The sequence below is a fragment of the Plectropomus leopardus genome, chromosome 12, assembly GCF_008729295.1.
Source record: "Plectropomus leopardus isolate mb chromosome 12, YSFRI_Pleo_2.0, whole genome shotgun sequence".
Classification (NCBI taxonomy): Eukaryota; Metazoa; Chordata; class Actinopteri; order Perciformes; family Serranidae; genus Plectropomus; species Plectropomus leopardus.
Window position 1 is genome coordinate 20,327,770 of NC_056474.1, and position 27,272 is coordinate 20,355,041.

Genomic DNA, 27,272 nt, shown 5'->3' on the forward strand with positions numbered 1-27,272 from the left:
TTTAATAGTGATTTAATAATTCTAATATATGGTTTAAAACCGGGCTGTATGTAGCTGATAAATCCAGGTCTGTACCAGGGCTAAAGCTTGTGATATTTAAATGACATCTAATGCCCATTTGGCTGTTTCCTGATTTATTTTGTAGTATATCTCTTTATTTGTTTGTCTTATCTCACATCAGCCTAATTAGTCCTTCCATACTGCTCAGCTCCCTGCCTGTTCTTCTGCCTCTTCACCTCATTCACCTGAGCTTCTCTGCCCTTTTTATCCAGCTGCACTTCATCTCCTCATCAGTCTAGTTTGTATTGGAGTCCTGGTTTTCAGCTCAGTCTGCTTGATTCTTGTTGTGGTCTGTGATGTTCAGTTTCTGTTCCTTTAGATTAAACAGTGATATTTTTGAGTTTCTTCTTGTCACCTGCATTTGGATCCACCTGCTCCATATCAGACGACACCAAGTTGCCAGAAGAAAATGTTGTCATCCTCTGTTTTTGCAAACCACAAATATGTGTTACACGTTTAAAGTGAGTACAAGTCAGTACAAGAGCTGACTTTGTCAGCGGCAGGTGGAGTGGATGGTGGATAGTGGGCCATCCAGGTGAATGACCTGCAGATCAATGTTTGTGAACAAAAACAACAGAATTTGTTGTTTTTTCAGGGAATCATCGCATCGTTTCCGGCAACTTTTTAAACGTGGGTGTTTTTTAGCAACATATCAGTTTTTTTTAGCAGCTTTTAGCCATTGAACCTGGGTGTTTTTTCCCTGACCTGTCACTGATTTTCAAGCTGCTTATAGCCACCTAACTTAGACATTTTTATCAACCAATCTCTGTTTTTCCTCAGGTGGTAGTGCCATGAAAAGCAGTTGTTTTTACTGGGACATTGTTTTGTGCCAGGACAGTTTTGAAAAAAGTTGCTTTCTTAATGAGACATTGCTGCATTTCCAGGCAGGAGTGTGTCCCCCAAAGCTGGAATTTAAAGCCAAAACAAGATCTTTTTCTTTCGATAAACAAGTGGCTTTAGGGCCTAAACCTAACTACACATACACATGGCTGAAATGTAGAGTTTCCATGACATAACTTACAGATGAACCACAGCAGTGGTGTGAGGAATTGTGCAATGCCAACATTTTTATGGCATTTGGATTTGACACACTGTGCCATTAATATAGCAATCTGTTCTTTATCTCTATCATTACATTGTTTATTTAAATTATTTATTCATTACATGCATTATCTCGAGATATTTAAGAACTTCTTGTTAGCTTCTTAATAAACAGCACTTACTTCCTTATCTGTTGACTCATGTGTGGGTAAGTACTCAGGACTTAGTGTTACCCAGAAGAATATACAGCTGTGATGGCGAGACAGGAAGTGGTGGGAACACAGACGAGTGCAAGTGAGCCTTTTGGAGAGTTGCGGACTTTACGCACACTCTCACGCATTGCTTTCAGCAGACTATGTGTCACAATAAAAATAGGATGTCTATCAGTCAATGTATGCAAGAAAAGCTGCTCACAAGCTATGCTGTGAAATCAGTTTAGTATCACAAACCTCAAGAGGCCAAGCTAACGTTCACCCTAAAGAAATATAAATCGTACTTAAAGATAAAGTCTGTGCTTTGTATATCAGAGTAGGGGGGATGGCTTAGGTGTGACTGAAGGTTTTTTTTTAATATCATGACCCTTCCTGGAGCTACAAAATGTTTTTCTTGAGCCTCCTTGAGTTACTGAGGGAAAATGTATGACCCTCCCTTTACCAAAAACATATTTCACAGTTTCTGACCTTAATAAATGGAGTAATTTGGGAGATTGAGAAAAAAATGCTTTTCAAACCCACTCTTATGGTATTTTAAATAAATACAAATACAACCATATAAAGTTCAACGTCCCTCCCCTGAGACAAATTTAAAAACAAAACTCAGTCCCCAATGCATAAAAATCAATTGAAGTGCCTCCCCCATTTTGCATCACCCTCTCCCTTCTCACAAGTAAGGAACAGTTCCTTAATCCATTTAAACAGATGAAGCATGGCTCCAGTCCAAAGCAGAAACTATAGAGTTAAATCAGCACTGCTAAACCACGGCCAGTCAGAGAACGCAAAATGTAATGACGCCAAAAAAAAAAGGTGGCGAGATGTTAAAGAAAAACAAACTAAAGCGAGAAGATAAAATTTCAAATCATTAGAATATAAGAGTTTTCTCAACTCTTCGTGGCACCTCAGGCAAGTTTACAGGGACAACATGCTCTCATATTCCCCACGGTATTTATAACTCAGTCAGCTGACCTTGCACTTGGACGCCTCCACTACGCAGGCAGAACATGCTACTACGAAACAAACTAATGAATGTTAGAATCGCGCGAGTTTTGTACAAATTCCACAAATATGATTAACTAAAGGTGTTGATGAGGAGCAAGATGTTATATTGCACAATTTGGGCGGCGGGGGGTTAAAATGAGGCAGATGAGGGAAGCAGCTCCCCCGCCCCGCTGATAATGGTACGGTCCTCTGTTGAAATTCCGAGAATTGAGCTGCTGTGTTTCTTAGAACTGGATTCTCAGAACTGGTGATGCACAGAGTTTCGAGGAAACTTTTACAAGGTGACTTTTTTTCCTTCCTATTTTCTCAGCATTAGGTCAGACGTGTAGTGAAGTACCAGATGCTCGTGTGGCTGCTCCTGGGCTGGAAACTTTTCAATATTTTGACTGTTTAGAGATTGCTTTTAGCGGAAAGTGAACTAAATATGTTTACTTTGAGAGCTGACTTTGAAAAGCTGCACTGTGTTTGACTTTGTTGTAGACGGAAGTGCGACTTTTAGGCTGTGTGCGGGTTTAATGTTGTACTTTAGTAGCTGCTGTTAGGCTGAAAACAAGCAGCAGTTTCGCTGGGTTAACCTTTAGCTAAAGCGGCAGTTTAAAAATGTTTCTCAACGTTATTTATTTTACATGTTTAAAGTATATTTGAACGAACATTTGTCAGGCTTCAAAAGTGGCGCAACAAGACAAGCCAGTCTGGTTCTGTCACATCTCATTTTCTCTGCGCATTAATGTCGAGGAACAATCTTTTCACTTCACTAACCCAGAGCCGAAGACTCTATACAAGTAGTTTAAATCGAGCAAACCCTCTTAAATACATAATTAAACCCCAGGACAGTTCTCAGACATGACAGCTTAACACAGTTTCTAAACTTGAACGGACTTGTGCTGGCCTGCTCGGTGGCTCTTAGCCCAAGTTACGCAGCAACAACAACTAACCACTCCTTGGAAATAGATCCTAAGAAATCATGCCGTCTCAGTTTAGTCTAATATTTTAGGGTTTAAAACACTAGTGGGATGAGTTGAGCGGAATGAGAGTAAATGTTAATGAGTTAAATGAGATGAGCTGTACTTATATCGGGGAACAGGAAACCTCTCTGTGTACTGGCAACCTAATCTGAGCAGCCAGGACGGAATGTGCTCAACGTCAAACACGTTTACAACCTACAGGCTGCAGGCTGCCAGCACTCCTCTGTGCTCTGTGAACACGCTGTGAGACTGCAGCACAGAGCACACACACATCAGGGCATTATACCCACTGCATTTCAATATAACAAGCCAAATATGTAGAATTATGTTTGCAATAAATAGTTTGAACGGTTTTGTATTTTTGTCGAGAAAAAAATATGATTTTTCTAAGTTATGTAATTGTTGACCCGCTGGCAGATATCACTATTATTTGATAATAACTTGTTAAAATTAATCCTTTGTTATAATTCCGTCACTAATGCCCAATAAGAATTAAAGCTCAAAACGTTTAGTGAAACTCCCTTTTTACTTTTTTTCTTTGCAATGGCGCCGCTCTTTGAAAAAACACTGTCACGACACTTCAGAGCTTGTTTTTCATTATTAACCCTGAGGCCCGGGGGCTTGTGATAGAGAAGTAGAGTGTGTATTATCTTAGATTTTATGTTTACGTTACTGATTATAAGTTCTTACAATTTGAGTTGACTTCACTTTGAATTATAGAATGGTTAAGGAGTTAAAGATGATTTCTATAATGTACCAGAAATCAAGGATGTAGGCAGGGGTGTTCCCAAGATGTGAGGACATTAGGGGCCCAGCCTGGAGTTCAAAAGGGGGGTCCAGGATTGTTTTTCTTCCCACGAACAAGTGCATTTTGGTGGTTTTTAATACACTCTGCAACATTATTTACCCATAGAGATATATATTTTTTTAAACTTTTCTGTGGATTTCCCTGGTGTGGGAATAATGAAGTCTAAAATCTCAATTATGAATCACGATGTTTAAATTATTACTAGTTGTTTGCATTGAGTGAAACAACCCTTTACAAGTGCTTTCATTTTAAATGCATTGACAAGAGGTCGAAAATAGTTTTATGTATGTATTTTTGTTAAAATTGGCGACATGTAACTCAGTATATCATTCAAGTACAAGTATGATCAGAGTGAAAGATTATTGGATCCAGTACTTATACTTATTATCATGTATGTTTTAAAATGTTTTTATGTAGCCTATATATTTAGATTTGTGGCTAATTATATAACATCAGGGCTGATGCCTTGGACACTTACAACAAAACATGCTACTGGGTGTAGGTTTAATTTCGATATTAAGGAAGGACACATTAAAAGAGGGGGTTGGGGTCCCCCGCCAGATTAATAATTTTTTCCATTTAAAGCGGATGTCTTTCACCGAGACATTGTTGCATTTTCTGCAGGGAAATTGCCTCTTAAAATGGGTACTTGAAGCTAAAACACGACATTCTCCTAATCAGCTAATGGTTTTAGCGCCTAGATCTAACCTCAAATTAACCACAGCTGTGCGGGTGGGGTGGGGGTTCCCTCACTAGAACATTTTAACCATCAAACGTGTAATTTCCTGTACCCATACCAGAATGTACCAATTTTTAAGCCCATTTAAGCTGCAAAATAAACGTTATTTCTAATGTTGTCAGAAGATTTAATGAAGTCAGTCAGCAGTTTTTACTGCACGAATATTATTATTTATAAATTTTTCTTAAAGGTTGAGTTGTGTGCCTATTGGTGTCATACATCGTTATTTTTCTACCCAGCCCATAGTATGCGCACCTGTCTTGTGTGTCTTTATTTATCCGTGGATCACTTATAGAGTGATCAACAAAGATTAAACTATTTACTGCTTTTGTCCTGGTACAGATTGTGACAGCATGGCCACGACTGCAGATGGCTGCATTCAATTTACACGCCATGCAGGCGATGTCCTGCTCAACTTCAACCGCCTCCGCAGCAGGAACATCCTGACTGATGTCACCATACAGGTGGACGGACAACAGTTTCATGCTCACAAGGCCATCTTGGTGGCCTGCAGGTATGCACTACCATGAGGTCTGACAGCAGCATTAGTACCTATGAAGGACCTCTATTTCTGCGATCATATTTAATCATTTTTGGTGCGGTGAATCACCCCCTGACATAGCCACATCCTCTAATTTCACCCTTTGAAACCTAAGCAGATTTGTTTTCTTTTAAAAAAAATTCTTGTTAAGTCGCTTAGAAACCAATTTGCTCAGGTTTCAAAGGCTTCATGCTTAATCCCAAATTCCTAATTTGCAGGGTCATCTGTGCACATTTTAACGCTGTAACCCCCTCTCTTGCTCTCTTACAGTGGCTTCTTTTATTCTGTGTTCATGGACCCCAAGAACGCAAACCTCAGTGCCATCAGCTTAGACCCCAAAGTGGACCCTAAGGGTTTCTCCATCCTGCTGGATTTCATGTACACGTCTTGTCTGGACCTTAAGGACAGTCTGGTCCTGGCCACCATGAACACAGCCATCTACCTCCAGATGGAGCATGTTGCTGACACCTGCCACAGGTTCATCAAGTCCAGGTAAAGGGAAAAAGAAAACTTGACAAGAAAAGCTCTGATTTCTTGTTAAAATGAAGTGGATCTGAGTTGTTGTTGATGTTTGTGCAGGCATCAGATTGAAGACGGACAGAACAACTCATCACACCTGGCTGAGGAGATCCCCGCTTTGAGGCCTGCTCATGAGAAAGAGCCAGACGTTAGAAACGGCAACATGTCAACCTCATCCTCCCTCCAGGATTGCAGGGGCTACATCCCAAGTGTTTTCAGGGGCATCAACACCTCTGGCTCCTATCACGTCTATGGCGACCTCCATGTTCCTGCTGGGAAGCCGGAAGGTTCCCATAAGGTCAACGACCTTCCAAGAGGAGGGGCTTTGTCCCGATGCTCACAGGTACTCGGTGCCAGCACGGCTCACAATGAGTCCACCACCATCATCTCCCACCCTGTGCCATCCCACCCCAGTTTCCCCACCACTATCATCCGACCCGCAGGAGCCCACGGGAGCCTTCAAAGGCCGGTCTCTCCCATGGAGGAAGACAGCATTCAGCATCCACAAACCAGCTGCCTGAGATTGTCTCCAGGTTTTAGCAAAGGTGTGATCTGCAGCCCTCAAAGCCCCCTCAGATCTGACTGCCAGCCCAACTCACCCACCGAGTCCAACAGCAGCAGAAACGCCACACTGAGCCTCAGACAGACCTCGGACTGCCCCAACGACGCCAAGGCCCGCAACTGGAAGAAGTACAAGTTGATCGTAATGAACCAAACTCCTGAAGATAATGAAAAGGAGGTTCAGGGAGGCAGCGCTGAAGCTACAGCCATGTCCCCCGCACTGAGCCCCTGCAGGAGTGGTGCAACAAATGGACACAGCGAGGTGCAGGCAGAAGAGGGAGCCAGCGAGCAGAGAGAAGAAATTCTCATGTCTCAGAGTGTTGACAGCTGCAGCAGCAGCACCTGTAGCAGTATCAGGTAAAACTCCAACTTACTGTAAGAACCATAAACTGGAACTTAATGAACATTTAAGAGAAGAGGTTAATTTAATTTTAACTCTCTGATCATCTTTCTGTGTGCAGCTACCGCAGATGTTCCTCCTGTGGCTGTGACAGCCCTCAGTGCATAGAGATGGGTCACCTTTCTCCTGATTCATACATCCGAGACGACGCCACCAAACTACACTCAGAGTACTCCCCCTCCAGCTGTGGTAAGTGGGTTCAACAAGTGCCATACTTCCTTAGTTAGCTCATATCTTATGCTTTTAATTTAAGTGTTAAATTCACATTGCCTTTTTTGCTTCTTTGTACAGAAAACAACATCTACTTCTGCAACGGGTGTGACTCAAAGTTCACAGACGAAGATTCCCTGAAAGAACACATGGCCCAGGTGCACAGTGACAAGCCATACAAGTGTGACTGCTGCCAGGCCGCCTTCCGCTACAAGGGCAACCTGGCCAGCCACAAGACCGTTCACACCGGTAAGATTAATAATTAATTGAAAGTAGCATCATGCTGGCTTAGTGGAAGTGGCTGTATTGTTCATTGCACAACCTGCTGATCCTAACTTCCAGGCGCAAAGCCCTACCGCTGCAACATCTGTGGCGCTCAGTTCAACCGGCCGGCCAACCTCAAGACCCATACCCGCATCCACTCTGGAGAAAAGCCATACAAGTGTGAGACATGTGGCTCTAGATTTGTCCAGGTGAGTAAAAAAAGGAAGACTTTGCAAATGTAAAATGTAAATGTTAAAGCTGTAGTTTTTGCCACATTCACTTAAACTATCACCAGATCCTGACAGTAGACAGTAAGACAGATAATCTGTTAAAAAAACCAAAAAAAACATGTTCCTCTACGTCCTTGTAGTGCAAGAATCCAGCACAACTGAACAAAAACAACCAATCAGAGGAGTCTCGAATGTCTGCTCGTAACTTCAGTCAAACTCTCAAACTAGGTAGTGTTGATCAAATATGAATCAAGATTGTGTTATTGCATTGACTGTCTCTCACCTCAGATGTTTGCAGAAACATATTTTAGTGTACTGTTTATTTGTAAAATGAGAAAGTTTGCTCCAGCCAGTAGGTAGTGCTTGGTTTTTAAAGTGGCAGCTGGGTCACAAACGTTCTCATTTTACAGCTAAACAGTACATTGAAATACATTTCTGAAAACATGAGGTGAGACATAGTCAATGCAGTAACAAAAAAATCTCGATTCATATTTGATCAGCACTACCTAGTGTGAAAGTTTAACCGCATACCACTGAGCAATGACTGATATGATTGACAGTTGAGATAGCGACTCCTCAGCTCTGATTGGTTGTCGGCAAATTCTTGCAAATGCCACAAGAGGCACCACCAGATTTTTCACAAATCATCTGTGTAGTGTGCAACTGTCAGAATAAAGTGACAGTTTAAGAACAAATGACAAAAACTTTATTTGATAAAACTTACCGACTGCAGCTTTAAGTTTATGCGTTTTAATATATGTCTTAATTTGCCGCCAGGTGGCCCATCTCCGCGCCCACGTGTTAATCCACACAGGAGAGAAGCCTTACCCTTGTGAGATCTGTGGAACTCACTTCCGCCACCTTCAGACGCTCAAGAGCCACATGCGTATTCATACCGGAGAGAAGCCTTATCATGTAAGCCTCCTAGTCTGTCCCCCTCTTCTTATCCAATGCGTCTGCTGGCTAAATAGAGAATAATCCCTTCACCCCCATGATCCATGTGCCTGTCAATAGTCATAAATCCTGAGTGGTAATCCTGGAGAGCTATTTACTGTCGCAGTTGGGGTTGGGCAGTTAAACTATTCCCTTTTTAAAAAAATGATTCTAAACTATTTTTCCTCTTTTCCTCAGTGTGAAAAATGTGACCTCCACTTCAGACACAAGAGTCAGCTGAGGCTTCATCTGCGGCAGAAGCACGGTGCCGTTACCAACACCAAGGCTCAGTATCGCAGGACGCCCAACAACATCCCCACAGGCCTGGTGAACGCCTGCTGAGCCTGCTGTGTATCGCTTGTTTTCCTTTAGCGTCGGCCGCCATGTTGTCAAAAGATTTTTATTTTGTATTGCCCTTTATGCATTTGTAAATGATGCACATTTATGTAAGCTCTTTGGTATTTCAAAGATTGTAGAGGTTTATGCTTTTGTTGTGAATGTCTAACAACAGAATGTACATTTTGAATGTGAATTTGAGCATTTCGCTTTTTCGCAGATCACTTAACAGAGTGTTATCATTGAAGGACAGTCCTCTTCCTCGCTCGGATTGAGAATCACTGTTACAGGTTTACTTTGGATATTGGCATGTATTAGCCCAGCGATGTGGTCAGTTTATGCAGTTATTTTTCATGCAGTTATTGTTTGTAAATAAGATAATATATATTTTCAGATTGCCATCTGCTGGCAGAGTACGAATATATTAAGTTTGTCGATAACCCAAGGGCTTGTAATTTTGCCATTTCATAGTTTGTGGTACGTATTGTAATATGTACAGATTATCATTCATTTAAAAAAAATGCTATGTACATATTTTCTTTTTTTCAATCATTTCTAGCCTGTTGGTATTTTGCACATACTCATAATGCTGTAATTCATATATTTTCATACTATTCATTCAAATATTTCTACTTAATATGTTCATAACATGTTGAAATTGTTTGTTAGACGCCATGCCCAGCACTTGCTATTTTTTATTTATATTCTTTTTTTTTCCTTTGCTATATTCTATCACATTTTGGTGCTGCAGTGATCCCCAGACGGATCAGTTGACTGTATTTTATCAAACCATTATGTATTATAGTGCACTCGTACCAACCAGTGTATTAATAGTGCCTTACATTCACACCTCTCTATTTGCTACCTTCTCAGACTAACTATTAACACGGTATAACATTGACTAAGACTCGGTAGTCATTGACTGCTGTTGTGATGCATTTCACATTTGGTACATTGCTCTCTTGTCATGTGTATGCATGTCTGGTACTGTTGTTTTGGAAGTTGAGTGTAGCTCTTAAAGTGCAGATACACCAGGCCCCAAGCTAAAAAACAAAAACAAAAAAACATGCTCAGGAATATTAGTAATATGTAAGCAAAATGTCTTTGTAAAAAGCAGATTATATATATATATATATGAAATATATATATAAATTACATGAAAATAAAAAAATGTATCATGTAGCACTTGTTGCAATGGTTGTGTTTGTCATTTTTAAATACACCGCAGACACTGGTTCTGAATAAGGATCTTGACATGAGTGTTTTATAATGAATGCATTTTAATAGATCTCATATGTTCTGCCATGGCTGAATCCTCATGTCCACATAACATCTACTTCTATTGTTATTTATCCGGTTGTAAATATGGTAAGATTTGTAATTAAACTGTGCGCGGTGTTTGTCTCCGATGTTACAGTGTTCATTTTGTAGTCACTTTTCCAAAGACTACAATCCCCTTGATGTCTTGCAACTCAAGACTCAGCGATTGACACAGCTGTTCTGCATTAAGACTAATCAAGTGATGTTTCCTCAGCTCCTTTTACTGCTGCCTCTTGTTACCTGTTATGCCTTGAAGAAGGCCTCTGACCGAAAGCAAACATGATTTTTGCATGGATTTGAGTGTGCGGATGTGCTTTTTTTCCCCACTGTGGATAACGACTCAGCTCCAGCACCTCAGTCTAAGTCCAAATACTGGGTGAGCAAGATTATTTTCAAGATAATTTTTAAATAAGAAAGTTAATTGAGTAAAGACGCAATTCAACCTTTAGGTATTCCTATAGTTTTGTAGGTAAATGTGAGGGTGTAGATTTTGTTTGAACACTGGGAAGGCATGGGGTCCACATATGATAAGATGAGGGATTTGGGGGTCCTCTGCCAGAAAAACACGTAATTTTCTGCAACCTGGTTATTTTAGTGCACCTATTTTTGGCTTTTCTGTGTGGATTTATGGTGAAAATGTCTTTCTCTCTTTTACGCCTGTGTTTCCCCTGAAATCTACACCTATAGATATTATGCAAGGTTTACTGGCTGTATTTGAATACTTGCTTGTCTCTGGCTCTCCCTGGTGTTCACTCGTATGAACCGTAATGAGCCAGCAGTAGATATTTGTATGCAGGGAAAAGGTATTTATCAGTAACTACATTAATACATTAAGCAAAATATTACTGACACATATGAACCTTTTTTGGATTAATAATTAAAAAAAATTAAAAATTTTATGATCATCAGTTAGTTAATTACTAAGGAATTTGTAAAGTCGGTCAAATACAGTATGAAGCACTTGTGTTCATTAATTCAAGAAAGACCATTAATTGAGCAGAGATGAAACCGAGCCTTTAAGTGTTTATAGTATCATTTTCTAAGTATATGTGAAGTATACTTGTTTCTCTCTGGCTCTCACTAGTGTTCACTTTAATGAAGCATATTTTATTCTCTTACACTGATTAAAAAAAAAAAAAAAAAAAGCACAGATGTTTTAGTTTGCCAGTCGATTCACGCAAATCTACGGAGGACAAAATTGTCTTATTGCCTTATTCGTCAATAATTACATGAATAAATAAAACATTAATAGTGAATTATGTTGTGAATTACATTTTCTTCTTAGTAGATAACTTACATTTCAAAATTAAAGCTGAAATAAATACTTAACTTTACTAGAAAATACATATAAATACTGAAATAAAAGCAGAAATGTCGATATACAAGTATATGTAGATTTGTAGAAGTAAATTACACAATTATCTATGTACCCATTAATTATCTATCTATCTATATATATATATATATATAACTGAAACCCTGGGAAAACAGTGATGTATAGCGCCACCTGTTGGCACATAAGGGGTTTTGAATTTATAAAATATTGAGCAGCAGTTTAATAACTTGATCCGAATCTAGTAAAGAATTGAATTACAACACTAAAATTATAAAGTTAAATATGCAAAGACAAATGACTACAAAGCACATACTGTAATAAATGGGTAACCTTCACACAGTATTGACTAAATATTCTTGATTAATTGAGCAAAAAAAAGAAAAAAGTCATGTTTTTTGCTTTTCAGTTTTATCCCCTCCCTCCTTCAAGCAGATACAGTACAGATTCAACAAAAGTTCATTTATATCTTCATGTTTTCTCTATGATTAGTCCCAGCTGTCATAAATGTGATGAAGAACATTGCATTTTGGTACAATGTCAAATACTAATGGACAAATGGGTCACAGAAGCACACCTGATAACTCGTCGTGTCCCTGTAGAGATGTCCATTAAACACGAGACAGACGTTTAATGCATTTTATTCAGAGGCTATTGACTATCCTGTCAGTCATAAATCAATCTCGGTCTATCGTCATCAGGTCAAACTATTTAGTCTGAAGCATTATGACTGCTTCCGAAGACATGATAATCTGAAGACTTAAGTGATATTTAACGTTTTTGTATTTTTGATTTCCACTACTAGACGTGTCTTTGATTGACAAGCAAGTGTCTATCTAAGTTAACAAAACGTTGTGTTCCTATGCAAAGGCCTCATACTATGATGAAAGACGAGCGGTGAGCTCCTCAGAGCATGAACTAGTTAATCACAAGAAGCTGCTATGCAACTCTACTTCTCATTCATATCTTACATTGTTCACACAATTACAAACAAACAGTGCAGCATTTTACAAAAGAAATGGAAAACAAATGAACCAAAAGTAAAAAGTCAAATGAATGGACATATATAAACTTATATAGTGTACTCGCTGTTGATAAAAAGAAAACTTAAAAAGGTAAGTGAATGTTGTTGGCCGCTGGGGAAACTCAGTCCTCTTTGTCTAGGATGGCTTTGACATCAGCAAACACCTGAAAGAGAGAAAAAAGGTGTGCAAACTTGGACTCGTCAGGAAACAGAGACTGAATTTCAGCACCCGCAGTCAGATTATCAGACAGATTTTGTGCCAATCCTCAATTGAAGGATGTCGTCTGAATTAGGGCTACAACGAGGAATTATTTTCCTTATCATTTGTTAAAAGGAAACTTTGGTATTTTTCAACATCGACTCTGGTTTGCCGTGGTTTTGTGTCTTAATGAATAATGGAGACAACAATTTTGGAAACTGGCCCAGTATTGAGCAATCCTAATCCTTCAGGGCAAGCCCACCAGACTCCATTTAAATAACTGTAATTTTCTAATCTTAAAATACATTTCATTCAAAGTCAACTGAAACAAAATAAAACCCACAAAAACGATTTTGGATCTTATTTCAGTTGTTTCAACAATCACTAACTTATTTTTGGTTAAAATAAACTATCAATTCACCCAGTTAAATGTGAAAATATGCTGGCTCTAAATACGTTAAAATGACAGTTTATTCAAATGGAGTCTGGTAGCTTTGCTGATAATGATTTCAGGGCCGTTTCTGGTTAAACAGAAGCGATATTACTCTTTAACAGAAAGGTCTATCTCTTTAGGGTCCTTTCGAAAATGTTGTCAGACACGTATAATCTGAATAATAATCTGAGCCTGTCAATGGCGAAGAACAAGCACTTTTAGTGGGCATAAATCAACATTGCCCAAATGCCCCAAATGTTAACATTGCAGCCAGATTCAAAACTGAACCAACGTCAAAAATGATCTCCATTAATCATTTATTTACAAACACGTGGCAAAATATAGGGTCCAAGTTGAAAAATACAAACATTACCATGTAATGCAATTACTGTTTGTGTGATTTGTTTTATCCATAAAAAAAGAAGAAAAAAATTAACAATGAGCAATATACAATTCTGAGTGGCAAATGGAACAAACCACTTGATAACAGGACTTGACAAATCTGGTGAATCCTGTTATCAGATAAACTCCTTTCTTTTTTGTTTTGTAATTTTTGGTCCGTCCTTCTGTCACATCGAGCCAATCTCGACCTGCCTTAAACAAATTTAAGCAAATTTGATGCAATTTAATGCAAATTCTTCCAATCGCAATCTACAAACTGCAATGAAAACAAATGAAACAAAATCATTGGCCACTGTAATCAAACCCATCACATCTCTCGATAAGAGCTCGTTTGCCCTGATAAACAGGTTTAGCACACCTCCTCCCAGGCTCCACCCCCACAAAATCTAAGGGTGGCACTCATAGATGTTTACTAAAGCCGATGGTATTTACTCACCTCATCCACAGAGCGAGAGGCGTCTATAGTGCGCACCTTGCCTTGTTTTGCATACAGGTCAATGATTGGTCGTGTAGAAAGCAGGTAGGTTTGGATTCTGCAAGAAAAATATGCCTGGTTATCAGGGTCAGATGACACAGGGGACTCAAAGGAGACACAAATTAGGCCAAAAACATGTATGCAGGTATCCAACAGTTCGCTAAATAGGTCAGACAAATCTATTGAGATCGGGTACACTTGGACTTTGTTTTAAAAATACACAAGTTCATGATATCAGTTAGTGGTAAAAGGGAACATATCATGCTTTTTTGTATTTTCTGTTATATATATGTAATTTAACGGTGTCGGAGGTTCATATTGAAGCTGGCAAAAGTTTCAAATGAGGTGATGGTATGTACAAGTTATTCCTGTGAGTAAAAGCTTTTATCTGTGAATTTTGATGGTAGAAAGTTCTCACTTCTCGGTTGCAGTCATTCCCCGTCTGCAATGACGGTGCAGAGACACTGAGATGTGGAAGACTCAGAAATGCTGAGCAATCAGAGCAGATTTGGCTTTTTTTGGAAGGGGGGAATTAAAGAGACAAACACTACAACAGAGCGTTGCAGTGGGTGAATACAGGTGTTCCGGCACAGACAGTATGAGCAAAATATAGTGTTTTTTTTACCATTAAAGCATGTAAACATGTTCTAGTAGTAACCCAAAATACAAGTGTGAACCTGAAAATGAGCATTATAAGTCCCCTTTAAAGCAGCACATACTTCTGGGGTTCAGTGCTGTTAAAGTCTACAGCGATGTATTTTGTTCACGTTGCAGGACTGTACCTTTTCGCCAAGCTCTCTCTGTTGTCATCTGTGCGTCCGCTGACCTTCCCTCTCTCTAAACACCTGTCGATGCAAACCTGCGGACAAAAAGGCAGAGATTGTGCGCTCAGTGTAAAATGTTTCTGAGGATATCAGCTGAGTTCTCTGTGTGCCTCTAAAAACAGCTGAAAGGGTTTTAGCCTTGTGGTTTCCATGACGCACCTCGTTGCTGCAGTCAAAGAAAAGCACAAATTTAACATCTGCTTTGCCGTCCATGACTCTGTTCCACCCCTCAAGGTTGTCCTCATTGCGGGGGAAACCGTCTATGAGGAAGCGGAACTTCTTCTCATCTTTCTGCATCGTCTCTTCCATTGCCTTATGAAAACAGAAACGCAGAAATATTTTACTCCTAATACGATTTTACTGAGATAATCGTTAGTTCAATTGACAAAGAACCTGATTACAGACCGACTGATCAAAATAGTGAAATGATGTTTTTGCACTGAAAATACTTTCTAGATGTTCAAACATTAACACCGATCCATGTCAGAGATGGTCTTGGATCTGACACCCTTTAACTGTAGTAAAAAAAAAACAAAACAAAAAAACAACAGAGTTGCATCTACTGATTGTTTCTTGTTATTCATTGTTTAGTCTTTTGTGTCAAAGTTAAGTGCCAATCACAAAATACCAGTTACCTTTTGTACAATACTATACCACTCATTTCTGTACCACCTTCACTCCCACTAAAGAAGTACTTGACACTTTGTATATCAATTGGTCATGTGATGTTACCTTAAACTTGTGAGGATAACGAAAAAAAGATTTACTTATTATTTGGACACTGCAGTTAATGGCAGCAAAACTACATCAAATCCGTTTACACACTCACACACAACTTGTGCAGTATAATACAACAGGGCAAATTTTTTTTGTTTTCAAGTGAATGCATTACGCTTCGGTTACCTTAAATCCTAAAGTGATGTCTTTGAATCATTCACTCAATGTTTTGTGTAAGAAGAAACGACTTTGTGTATCAATGTAATCAGTACTAATAATAATATCTTGCTTCAGCGCTGACAGAATCACATACAAAGGCTGTAAAATATCTGACCACAGTTAAAGATGAATTTTTACTCTTTACAGAAAGTTCTCTCTTCTTTAGTCTTGTTTACCAAAACAAAGTTGAGTTAAGTTGCAAACAGGTACTTAAGAAAACTGTCTGACTCCAGTCACAATCTGATTTCTTGCTCAGCAACACAAAGCAGATCTACAGCCTGTGTTTGGTGCGTACCTTGCAAAGTAAGTTAATGGTGATCTCCACAGGGACAATTTTTCCCTCCTTGATGAAATTGGCGATGAGCTGTCCGACATCTGACTTGTCTCTTGCTCGCTCTTCCCTCAGCAGGTCTCCAGCTGACAAATGGGTGTAGCTGTAATTCTGAGATACACAAAAAATATAGATTTTTAACATGATCAGCTGATCTTGTGTGATGACAATGATATCTTAAAGCAAATCACGACAAAACTAATCATCAAAGGTCAAGGTGCAGGTGTCTGTTAAAACTAAGAATCTAAATTTTGAGAAGCCGGCCTTTACACACAGGCTCAGGTCCTCTCACTCTCAGACCAGGAAGAAGTTGGTCCTTGTGTGCTGAATGAAAGGGGCCTCTATGTTTTGCTGCCATTCAGGCGTAACCGCCGCACTTGAAGCACGGCAGCCAACACCCGGGAACATCGGTGAACAGTAGTTATAACGTCTCTCTCATTTGACGCTCAGTCTCAGTCAAACACATCAAAAGAATCAACAGTGGGCCTCAGTAGAGCTGCAGCTTCATGAGCTTTCATGAGTTTCAGAAAAAACATCAAAGCAGCATCCTTAAGTAGAGTCAGGGTTTTTCAAACTTTTGGATTATAAAAATAACTTCTTGTCAGACCCAGATTACTGGACTATTTCCCTATACTTAGCATCAGCCATGCTCTCTTGACCTGCACAGTTTTTAGACTGATTGTTTTATTACTAATAACAATTTAGCAGATGAGTGACTGCAGACAATCACAGGATCCTTAATTATCCTTGTGTACTAACTAGGGGAACTATGTCCATTTTCAAACTTCATACATGTTATTTCTGTGGTCAAAGACAGTCCAGAAATATCAGTAAACATGAACAATTCTCTTCCAAATCCAAAAACTAATGTGGCAAAACTCAAATTTATGATGTCCCTGGGGAATAATGTCCACAGCTGCTCCAACGGACAATGAGTTTGGAAAGATGTTACAGATGACACTGAGAGCACCCGGGGGAATGTTCTGAGTATACTTTTACATTTTCTGTTTCATGACTGCGAACACTATGATAAAACGAAGCCCATTTGGGTAAAAAAAAACCAAAAACAAAACCATTCTGTGCATCCATAAAATCGGTCTTGTTCGTCGCCTTTAGAGCAGCTCCAGACTTTATACTTGACAACACCACAAGTTTGAGACTTACTGCTCGTGTTTCTTGCTTTGAGAGAGAGCAGCTCATGCTTACAAACATTAAATTTCCCTAAGCCATGGAAATAACTTAACTGGGATTCTTAATCCAGGCGTCGTTCTCCAAAAACCCTGTTAAAGGTTTGATTTTGTAATCTCTATTGTTATACTTCTGGATTACTGACCGAAGATTTTATTTGACCTCCTCAGTGTTATATTTATGGATTACCTGTGCTGAAGTAGGAAGAGGAAAAGGACAGAAAAGTGCAGAAGAGCCCTTTAAAACCTGACAGGAGAGGAGGGTGGGGAGCGAGAGGACATAATGACTCACACCTGTGAGCCGCGGTGAAGGGGAAACTCAGCTCACAAAAGCACCATGGAGGAGTACAGAGTGACAGTGGCTCATTACGGTCATGGTTATGGTCATCTCTGCCTTAAAAACATAAAGTCAAAAGTAAAGCCAGCAGTAGGTAGGACTGGATGGTGTAAGCTCTCTGGACACAAAGGCCTCTGGAGGTGTGCTGATCCCTGGAGCAGGTGGGAGCCAGCGACTCCTCATCTACATCTTAAACCTGTTTGGAGGCACCGGTGGACTACTTTGCCGTGAGATAAGTCTACTCTCATAAGCAATTTATATCACTTTCTGCCCTAAGTTAAAGGGCTCCTCCTCAGACCCCACCTCCACACACACGCACGCACGCACACACACACACGCTTAAGTGAACTGAAAGGATCTTAACTGCATCCATGCCTGAACTCACAAAGTCCTCTGTTGATTGATTTATTTAAAGGTAATTTAATTTTCAGTTGTGGACTCTTCTTTTGAATTAGTAGGCATTTGGTGTGTGAGATTTTATTTTTGATTATATGTTTAATTGTTCGATTTGAGTGTATATAGGTTTCATACAAATTTAATTGATAAATGAGATGATGCTGTTTTTCAAATGACGTTTTTGTAGTGGCAGTCGCGTGTTATTCAGGTTAACTCCACAACTAGTTTAAACTAATATTTTCCAAAACAAAAAAATGGCAGTGTTGGATTGTGTTAATTAATCTGTCTGGCACCCAAATAATACTAACAAATTGATAAAACTATGCTACAGCGTAAACTTTGGACATCCCTCCATCACATTTCGATTGATTGTGTATGACTTTGTATTTTTGTGTATGTGAAAACAAATTAACTAACTTTAAGAAACACTGAAACAGCCTTGAGAAAATACAGGTGAAGCAATTTCTTAAACTTGCAGTACAAGTTAAGGAGAATTACATATGCAGGAGTTTGCCTCATTGTACCTTTCACCTGTATGGGTTGTCCACGTAGTAAGTTCCTTAGCCGGTGAGTGTCTACATCACCGTCTATTTCTGTTTGTTCAAACTTGATGGTGGTGTGACCAAGCCCACTTTAGACTTCCACTGATAATTACATAACCTCAACTGCACAGATGAGTCAATGGTAAAGTTTCAACACAGAGCAAATGTCAACAGGTTATCTCCTCCTTCTGGCTTTGTGTACTGTGTGAAGCTAATAAGCAGATATTAATCTATCCTGTTCATCCAGACGTTTGTTGTAGCTTTTTACTCTCTTATTTGTCTTTTTAATCTTTTTAATCAGGTCATTGTTTAACCTTTTTTTGTTTTTTAATTAATTTCTCGCTAACATTTGGGCCATGTCTTGTTAAATTGCTAATTGCCTTCTTCCCATGTTTGTGAAAGAAATCAAGCCAATTTTCTCACGTTTCAAGTACTCAGAAATGAATACTGGGAATTTCTGAATGATTAAAACATGTTAAAATAGTACTTTATAGCTCCTGTATGCCCACACAGAGCTGCAGAGGAGCACATACCCTGTGTGGCTAACCAGCTAGCTGCTAACACCGGTTCATTTTAGAGGACAACCGGAAGTCAATTAAATTTAGACATTACTCATTAAAAATGCGCTATTAAAAGCTACAGCGGCACTAAAATCCACTAAATACCATTCTCTTCACGACATGCAAGCTCCCGACTGTCAAAGTCAGCAGTTCTCATTGTCCTTTCTCTCGCCATCTCTCCTACCTCCACGATTTTGGAGCACTGGGTCCCTTTGCCGGCGCCAGGCCCGCCCAGCACGAACACAACCTGCGGCTTCATCATCAGCGACGCCCGGTTCAACAAGCTCGGCACGCTCTGACACAAGTTACCGAACAAACGGCAGATCATAAACCGGCACCGACAGCTACAGATGGGGTGGGGACGGAAAATAATGAGGCGATCTGACCGGTGGATGCGTGTCACTGTACGGGGAAGAGAGTCGATGAGACAAACGACACCACTTCCGCTGTTGACTCCGGCGACCAATGGAGTTTCAGATACGAGTGACGCAGGCCTGTGGACCCGCCCACCTGCACTTGACGGCGCTGAAGTTAGCTTCAGACTGGAATTAAGGTAAATAAACTTGTACTGCTGACAGACCATAGCCTGTATATATCTTTATATACAGTATACTGTATATCCTTATATACAGTCCATGTTAGCGACCCATCCTCGGCTTTTTTGCGCCGCTTACTGTTGTGAAAGCATGTTAGACAATTAAGGTAAAGCCCCGACACTGTCTGAAACCCACTTTTACATTTGTGAAACCTTTATTCTATTTGTGAAAACGCAAAAAAGGAAGATTTCACCGCTTATTTTTCACATGCTGACCACTTTATACCAGGCTAAGATCAAAACTCATTGTACTTAGACAGGTCAAACCAGTGGCGTGTCCAGACTGTTTAGACTAGGGTGGCCCAAGCATAGGGCCCAAGTGGGACATTGACCTATACAGGGGTGGCATGAAGCCCTGTTCTTTCCTATGATAGCTGCTCATTGATGCATGAAGCAAAAACAGCTCTTTGTATGGGTATAAAATACACCAATCTACAGGCCTGTGATACATGTGCACTAGAGACTTATGACGGCCGCTTGTGCACGTGTGAACTTGACTAACTTCCAGTTTAGCGTTTCGCTATTTTGAATGGCAGTCTAAAAAAATTCATCTTGCTGCTCTGTAAGCCTTTCCAAATGTTTTCAAAATGGATATTTTAAATCGAGATACTGAAATGAGTTGTTTTTTGGGGGTTTGAGGCTCACAAAAACAATCCACTGATTTACAGACATCTCTTTACCGATGTAAGTCAATGGGGAAAAGCATTAGCTGAAGTTAATGTTAACAGGTAAAAGTTTAGGTCGAAGCGTGTGATTTGTAGATAGCAAAACTGCAATAATTCGTTGGTTAACGTTAGACGTCTGTGTGCTGTTTGTTCAAAGGTAGGTGATTAAATTGAATTTATTTAACTCTGTTTACGTTACACCACAAATAATGTCATTGATTGCGTGTAGTAATCTCTCAGCTAAATGAGGTAATGTTACAATTAAACATTAAGTGAGTGTCCGTTCATGTTAACATCCTGGATTAACTTCAGTTATTGTAGACTTTTTTTTTTTTTTTTTGCATGCCTGCAAGTCGTGTTCATTTCATTGTTGATAAGTCATTAAAAACATTATTTTTAGAATGATTCTTTCTTTCTCTTTTAGGTGACAATCCAGATTGCTGGATCATGGCATGTACACCCACACAGATGTGAGTAATTGTTACTTTTCTATTGCTGTTTGAAACAACAAGTGAAAAAAGCAATTTTGCATTTCTCAAATAGAATATTGGTTTACAAATGTGAGAGTGAGTTTCAGACAGCGTCGGGGCTTTACCTTAATTGTCTAACATGCTTTCACAACAGTAAGAGGTACATAAACCGAGGATGCGTCGCTAGGCAATAAGTCTCTTTTCCCTTAACTCTCCCCTTAACTGCTGAAGCGGAAGCAACGGATCTGAAGCTAACTTCAGCGTCGTTTGCACTTGTTATTTTTTTCAATGCAGAGGTCGGGTGACGCCCCTCCCCTGCCTCCCTCTAGCATCAGCACCTCCAAACTAAACAAGGCGGCTGGAGAAAGGATGCTCTCCGGTCCGCGATGCTCACCAGCTCGAAGACACAAAACGATGAAACCGAGAGGCGCTCGGGCGGCTGGGTATAGTCACTGTTTTCTGCACGTTTCTGTTGCCTCGCTGCCTCCATTCATGATGCACCATTCATGCATCCCCAAGAATGGAAGCACATTGCGAGGAAAACATTAAAATCGTTGATGTTATTTTGTGAGACACACTCTCTTTCATGTGATGAAGCTTCTTTTCATGTAGGTCAAGGTGATGAAGAGGCAGATTTTGTCTTTTGAGGGCGCCGCGCGAATGTAGGGCTAAGACAGGAGAGCCAAGCAAACAAAAGGCATCCAGCCCCCCTCCTCTGACGCACCTGGCTGCCCTGTCTCCACCTGACATGACAGCGCAGAGCCGGGAGCAGAGCAGCAGGATCAAGGGGCACCGACGTGCAGCCGGACGTGTGGACTCGACAGGGATCAGAGGAGCCTCCGGACGCACGGCGGACACGCAGCAGCAGCCCAGGGGAGGCCGGATTGCAGTTTCTGGGGACGAGCGCCAAGGGCAGTGCGGCAGTCAGCAGGCAGACCGGGGGGAGGAGGCTGCGGAGATCTGTGATACTTCCCCCCCAGGCCCCACTGCGCTCTCACCTCATCCTGAAAATATCATGCTGGATGCTTTTATTTTTAATCAATGGTGACTGTGATACTCCCCATCATTTTCTCTCCTTTTTCCCTCCCCAACCAATCAGTGATGATGGGCAATTAAAAGATTAGATCTACTCTTCAGGCAAGGGTGGACCCCGGAGGGGACTGATGTGCATACTGGCCAGGTATCATTTGTTCCCTTCTTCTCTGGTTTTGCTCATTTTGCTTGCCGCCTGCACTATGGGCTGTATTCAGAGCATCGCATGCAAGCCTCGCATCAGACGGGAGAACATTGTGGTGTATGAGGTGTCAGCCTCTATTGACCAGTGTCCCACCATCATTGAGGAGAACTCGCCGATTGTGCTCCGATACAAGACGCCTTACTTCAGGGCCTCAGCAGGGGTAGTGATGCCACCAGTGCCCCGCAATGAGACCTGGGTGGTGGGCTGGATCCAGGCTTGTACCCAGATGGAGTTCTACAACACCTATGGGGATATTGGCATGTAAGTGTACACTGTAAAATTTGCCAAGTTGATCTTCCTTAAAAAAAAAAAAAAATCTAGGAAACTGATTGCCTTGAAAAAGCTGAGTAAACTATTTTTACACCATGTTGACTTTATATCTATTTGTTATATATAGTTTTATTTAAAAAAAAAAAAGTTTTATTTTACTTCATTTCGTTAAGTTAAATTCAAAATAAATAGTGAGATTAACTTGCTTTTCTAAGTGAAGCAACTTAATTTGAAGATAGTCTGACGTAACTAAAGAGTTGTATTTACTAGTATTTAGGAAACTGAATGCATTTGATAAATAAAGCAAGCACAACAAAGAATTATTAGTTTGCATGATTATTTTCTGTTTAACAATTGGCCATTCTGAGCATCTTGAGGCAAGACCAGTGTCTGTATGTGACAAACAAATAACAATCAAAACAAATCCACTTTGAAGCCTTTTAAAATATATATAAATATTCAAAATAAACCTCTCTCTTTGACTTTACTTAAGATTTCAATAGGATTGCATGCCATACCATTTTATCACAAATATCAGTACTCAATCAAGCATCAGCCTACTTGCAAAACACACGCTCAGTTAAGTCGGACTTGATTTCCGCAAAAACTTAAGTTGAACAAGTTCAATCACTCGTCACTTTTAAGTTGCAACAACTTCGCAAAATTAAATAAATAAAACCAAAATTTACGTAAACTTAATTACGTATGAACTAAACATCAATTAAAATGAAAAGTTGCATTTATTTACCTTTATCAAGGCAATCTGATCCTCAGATTTATAAAAGTAAGATCAGCTTGTGAGTTTACAGTGTAGAGCAGACCCCTAACTCTGCCACTGTGTGAGCTCAGTGTGTCAGTGTTTGGATGTGCACACCTCTCTTCTGCACCCGCCACTGCCAAAAAAACAAACAAAAAAAATCCTGTCACCCGCTTACCCTGTCCTCCTCTGTCCACTGCCGCAGGTCCAGCTGGGAGTTACCAGAGCTGCGAGAAGGTCGGGTCAAGGCCATCAGCGACTCAGACGGCGTCAGCTACCCCTGGTACGGCAACACCACAGAGACAGTCACCCTGACCGGACCCACGTCCAAACCGTCCCGACTGACAGTCAGCATGAACGATAACTTCTACCCCAGCGTGACCTGGGCAGTGCCCATCAGCAACAGCAACACTCCCATGTTGACCCATATCACCCGGGACCAGAGCTTCATCACCTGGCTGGTGGCCATGAACTCCGTCACCAAGGTAGGACACAGCAATAACGCTGGAGATGAAACCGTTTGTTCCCTCTTGCGTCAAATCTTAATAACATTGTGTTCTGTCTCCAGTGTTGTCACAGTCACAGATATATGTTTTGTCCAGTTTAAATGAAAAACACCAGCTGTACATCTGTAGAGACTGCTCTAGCATTACACACACAGGCTGACTGATGTAATCACATCCCCCCTGCACTTTTCCTTTCTGGCGTTAAGTTACAAAGTACCTCATCATCGCCTTCCACTCTCAGATTAAAGCCCCTGCAACGGCCCATCAGGAGTCAGTCTAACTTAAAATGTGTATCAATGTGTATTCGTGTCTTTGTGGAAGAGGGTTTTAGGCTCCTATAGAGGGCTTGTTTTTGTCACTGTTGGCTAAATGTTGATAGCAGTTTAAGAACATACATGTCTGCGGACTGAAAACTGGCGTTAAAATTCTGTATTTTAGCAAAACTTTCTTCTGTGTTGGTTAAGATAAAACTACATTTAACCAAAAATAAAGTAAAACACCACTTCTAAGGATGCACATTATCTATGAACAGCAGTGGACCTAATTCACAATCAACTCAAGCTTTAACAAAACACTCCTCATATACTTAAAAGACTGCACCAAAAATACGCATATACACAATATCGACCATATTAAGGGGACAGTTTACCCCACAATCATGTGAACATATGTTTCCTCTCACCCGCAGCACTATTTTTTTAGATCGTTTTAGTGTGAGTTGCAGAGTGTTGGAGATATCGATCATTGAGGTGTCTTCCTTCTCTCTAATATAATTGAGCTAGATGGCAGTCGGCTTGTGGTGCTAGAAGACATTTGAAAAACTCAACAGCAATGTCTCTTTCCAGAAATCATGACCCGGTTACTCAAGATAATCCACAGACCTTGTTGTTCATGTTTCATGTTGGAACTATTTTTATTTCTACCAAACTACACCTGCCAACTGTACCAGAGGCTTGTGACAGAGCAAGATGTAAATATTAATGGCGTCTTCTTCGGCTGAACTGTCGCATTATCCCTCAGTGGTGCTAAAGGAGCTAGCAGTCAATGCACACGTCCTGCTGTGCAGTGATACAGTTGGAGAAAGAAAATAGTTCCCACATTAAACTACTCACAACGAGGTCTGTGGATTATCTTGAGTAAGCGGGTCATGATTTATGAAAAGAGACATTGCTGTTGAGTTTTTTAAGTGTATTTTTTGGTCACCTTGAGCTGAGTGCCATCTAGTACCATTACACTGGCTGATTTCTTCAACACTTGGAAACTGGCACCAAAACAGTCCTGATAAATAACACGATAGGTAAGAGGCAAAATAGGTATGTTTGATTTTAGGGCGACCTGTTCCATTGACATTACCCTCTTCCAGGAGCGCATCGTGTTGCAGACGGTGCGGTGGCGGATGCGGGTGGACATCGCAGTGGACCCTGACATGCCTCTGGGTTCTCGGGCCTCATTGGTGGGCCGTCCCTACCAGGAGCAGCCACACATCCTCAACTATCAGGAGCCCATTCCCCCCAATGCTCTGGGGAGGCCAAATGCCAACGATGCCCAAGTGCTAATGTGGAGGCCACGGAGAGGGGCGCCACTCGTGGTGATACCACCAAAATAAGAGGGTCAAATGGTTGCACAGACGAAAGTGTAATTGTTCCCTCTGGCAGGAAAAGGAGGTATGGAGGTGATGAAGTCCTGAAGCCGATCAGAGAGGAGAGAACTGATGGTTTCTGTGTGCTCAAGATGCCAGTGGCTCTTTACCCCCGAAAGATTGAAGTGGACCATTATAACGAGCCAGAGTGGATATTACATCTTGGATCTGACACAGCGTGGTGTCAGATTGGAAGTCTACAATAAACTAGTGTCAAGGGCCCGGATTGCATCGAGGCTTTTTTTTTGGCCCTCGACAAGTTTTGGACTGCATTAAAGAGTTCTGCCTGCTTTTTAGCAAACAAGGAACGCTGTTTTTAGACGTACCACAGAGGTATTAGACCACAACGAGAACTGCATCCTGCATCCTTATGTAGATCTTATTGCATGAGAGTGTGAGAGAGAAACTGTCTTTAAAAAGTTTCAGAATAGCATTTGTTTTGTATAACTTGATACCTGAAGACATTTTGATTGAAAAGCCAGCCAAAAAAAACAACAAAAAAAAAACAAACCTGTGGGCTGGTCAAACCTCGTCAGTGCCAACAAAGGCCTTCAGCACACTCAGTACCAGAGTTAAAGGATGTATTCAGAGAATTTACAAGAGACAAAGTATTATATGAATCTTTTTAGGTTAAGATGAACTCATGCATCAATCAGATTGTATTAAGAGCACCCACTTTGCATAAAAGTCTGGAGGAAGAACAAATCTACTGTAGTTTTCACTGGAGTTTTGCTAACACACCAAACTTATGCACCAACGTATTTTCAACTCCGTCGTGCAGCTGTTATTTTATTCTGATGGGTGACAAGCTATCAGAGGAAGGAGCTGGACCTGTTACCACATTGAATAAATAATGTCGGCTATGCTTTCAATAACTGCAGTATAAATGACTTGGAAGAGTGCCATACAACAAATCTGAAACAAGAGGGCGGTAGCTGGAATGGAGCCGAATTGTACTCAGACCTGAGGTAGATTCAATGTGGCGCTAATCAGGCCGTGTTGCACTACCGAGTTACATAAATCTTCCTACAATCAGGGAATCTAAATGTACTCTTGATAGTTTCCTCGGTGTGGAATTAAACCAGACTGCATTTTGAAAAAGTATTTATTTGAATTAGTGCCATTATTTAACACTGGTTTGTATGAGGTCATGTTACAATTTCTCATCATATCATCAGCGTATATCAGTGATTCTCAACTAACAGGCTCGCAACAGGGTGCCAGGTGGCACTATTTTCTAATACACAATGAAAATAAATTTATTCATACTGGGAATATTTTGTATTTTTATTGCCGCCAGAGAGTACGCCCCTGCATACGCTTGACTTGTGCGGAGCTGCAAATGGATTTGCTTCTTGGCATACATGAGTGAGGACAGCACATGTCAATAGGTAGAAAACAGGCATGCAGTTATTATATATACTGATAAATTAGGGCTGGACGTTTTGGAGAAAAAATGTAAGGATATTTTTGACCAAATACACTGAACAAAAACTTAAATGCAACACTTTGGTTTTTGCTCCCATTTTTCTCAGATTTCAAAGAAAGGTCTAAGACTTTTTAATGTTCTCAACAGATATATGTCTCTCAGTTTTTGGTCACAAATTTGGTGCCCAGTAGTACACCTGGTAGAGCAGGCACCCCATGTTTAAAAGCTGTGTCTCCCTTTACTGTAGGCCTTCCCCTTTCTCTCCCCCTTTCACATTATATGCTGTTTAAAAGCAAAAAGCCCCCCAAAAAATAACCCTTAAAAAAAATTTGTGAAAAAAAATGTCCTTTCCTTTTACAAGAAAATCCCTCCACCTGACTTGTGGTGTATCAAAATGCTGATTAACCTTTTGAAACCTGAGCAAATTGGTTTATGGTGAGACAGCAATGAGCAACTTAACAAGAAATGACCCAAAAAATGTGTAAAAAGTTACAATAAAATTACCTGAAAATATTCAAAAAAGTGAAAAAAAAAAAAAACCCACAAAAACCCTCAAACAAACAAGAAAGTAACCTTAAAAAGTA

General features: G+C 40.4%; 3 protein-coding genes across 4 annotated transcripts; 2 read left to right on the top strand and 1 right to left on the bottom strand.

Moving 5' to 3' along the window:
- The first annotated feature begins 2,514 nt into the window (after positions 1–2,514).
- Positions 2,515–9,658, top strand: bcl6ab (BCL6A transcription repressor b). Its single transcript, XM_042498128.1, has 9 exons — positions 2,515–2,596; positions 5,170–5,341; positions 5,639–5,860; positions 5,948–6,805; positions 6,910–7,037; positions 7,140–7,307; positions 7,401–7,531; positions 8,330–8,467; positions 8,684–9,658. The coding sequence occupies exons 1-9, from the start codon at positions 2,566–2,568 to the stop codon at positions 8,825–8,827; spliced, it is 1,992 nt and encodes a 663-aa protein (XP_042354062.1). The 5' UTR covers positions 2,515–2,565; the 3' UTR covers positions 8,828–9,658.
- A 2,454-nt stretch (positions 9,659–12,112) lies between these two features.
- On the bottom strand, positions 12,113–19,533 carry cmpk (cytidylate kinase). Its single transcript, XM_042498183.1, has 6 exons — positions 19,305–19,533; positions 16,063–16,209; positions 14,991–15,143; positions 14,790–14,866; positions 13,969–14,065; positions 12,113–12,662 (listed from the first exon to the last, which is right to left on the bottom strand). Exons 1-6 carry the CDS (start codon positions 19,446–19,448, stop codon positions 12,621–12,623), a joined length of 660 nt encoding a protein of 219 aa, XP_042354117.1. The 5' UTR covers positions 19,449–19,533; the 3' UTR covers positions 12,113–12,620.
- Positions 19,534–19,601: 68 nt separating this feature from the next.
- fam78ba (family with sequence similarity 78 member Ba) lies at positions 19,602–26,566 on the top strand. 2 transcript variants are annotated; one of them, XM_042498181.1, is made up of 6 exons: positions 19,602–19,673; positions 20,805–20,850; positions 21,145–21,293; positions 21,448–22,348; positions 23,320–23,599; positions 24,984–26,566. In XM_042498181.1, exons 4-6 carry the CDS (start codon positions 22,014–22,016, stop codon positions 25,224–25,226), a joined length of 858 nt encoding a protein of 285 aa, XP_042354115.1. In that variant the 5' UTR covers positions 19,602–19,673; positions 20,805–20,850; positions 21,145–21,293; positions 21,448–22,013; the 3' UTR covers positions 25,227–26,566. The 2 variants fall into 2 exon arrangements, with proteins under 2 accessions (XP_042354115.1, XP_042354116.1); XM_042498182.1 differs by having other exon boundaries at positions 21,463–22,348.
- Positions 26,567–27,272: the final 706 nt, after the last annotated feature.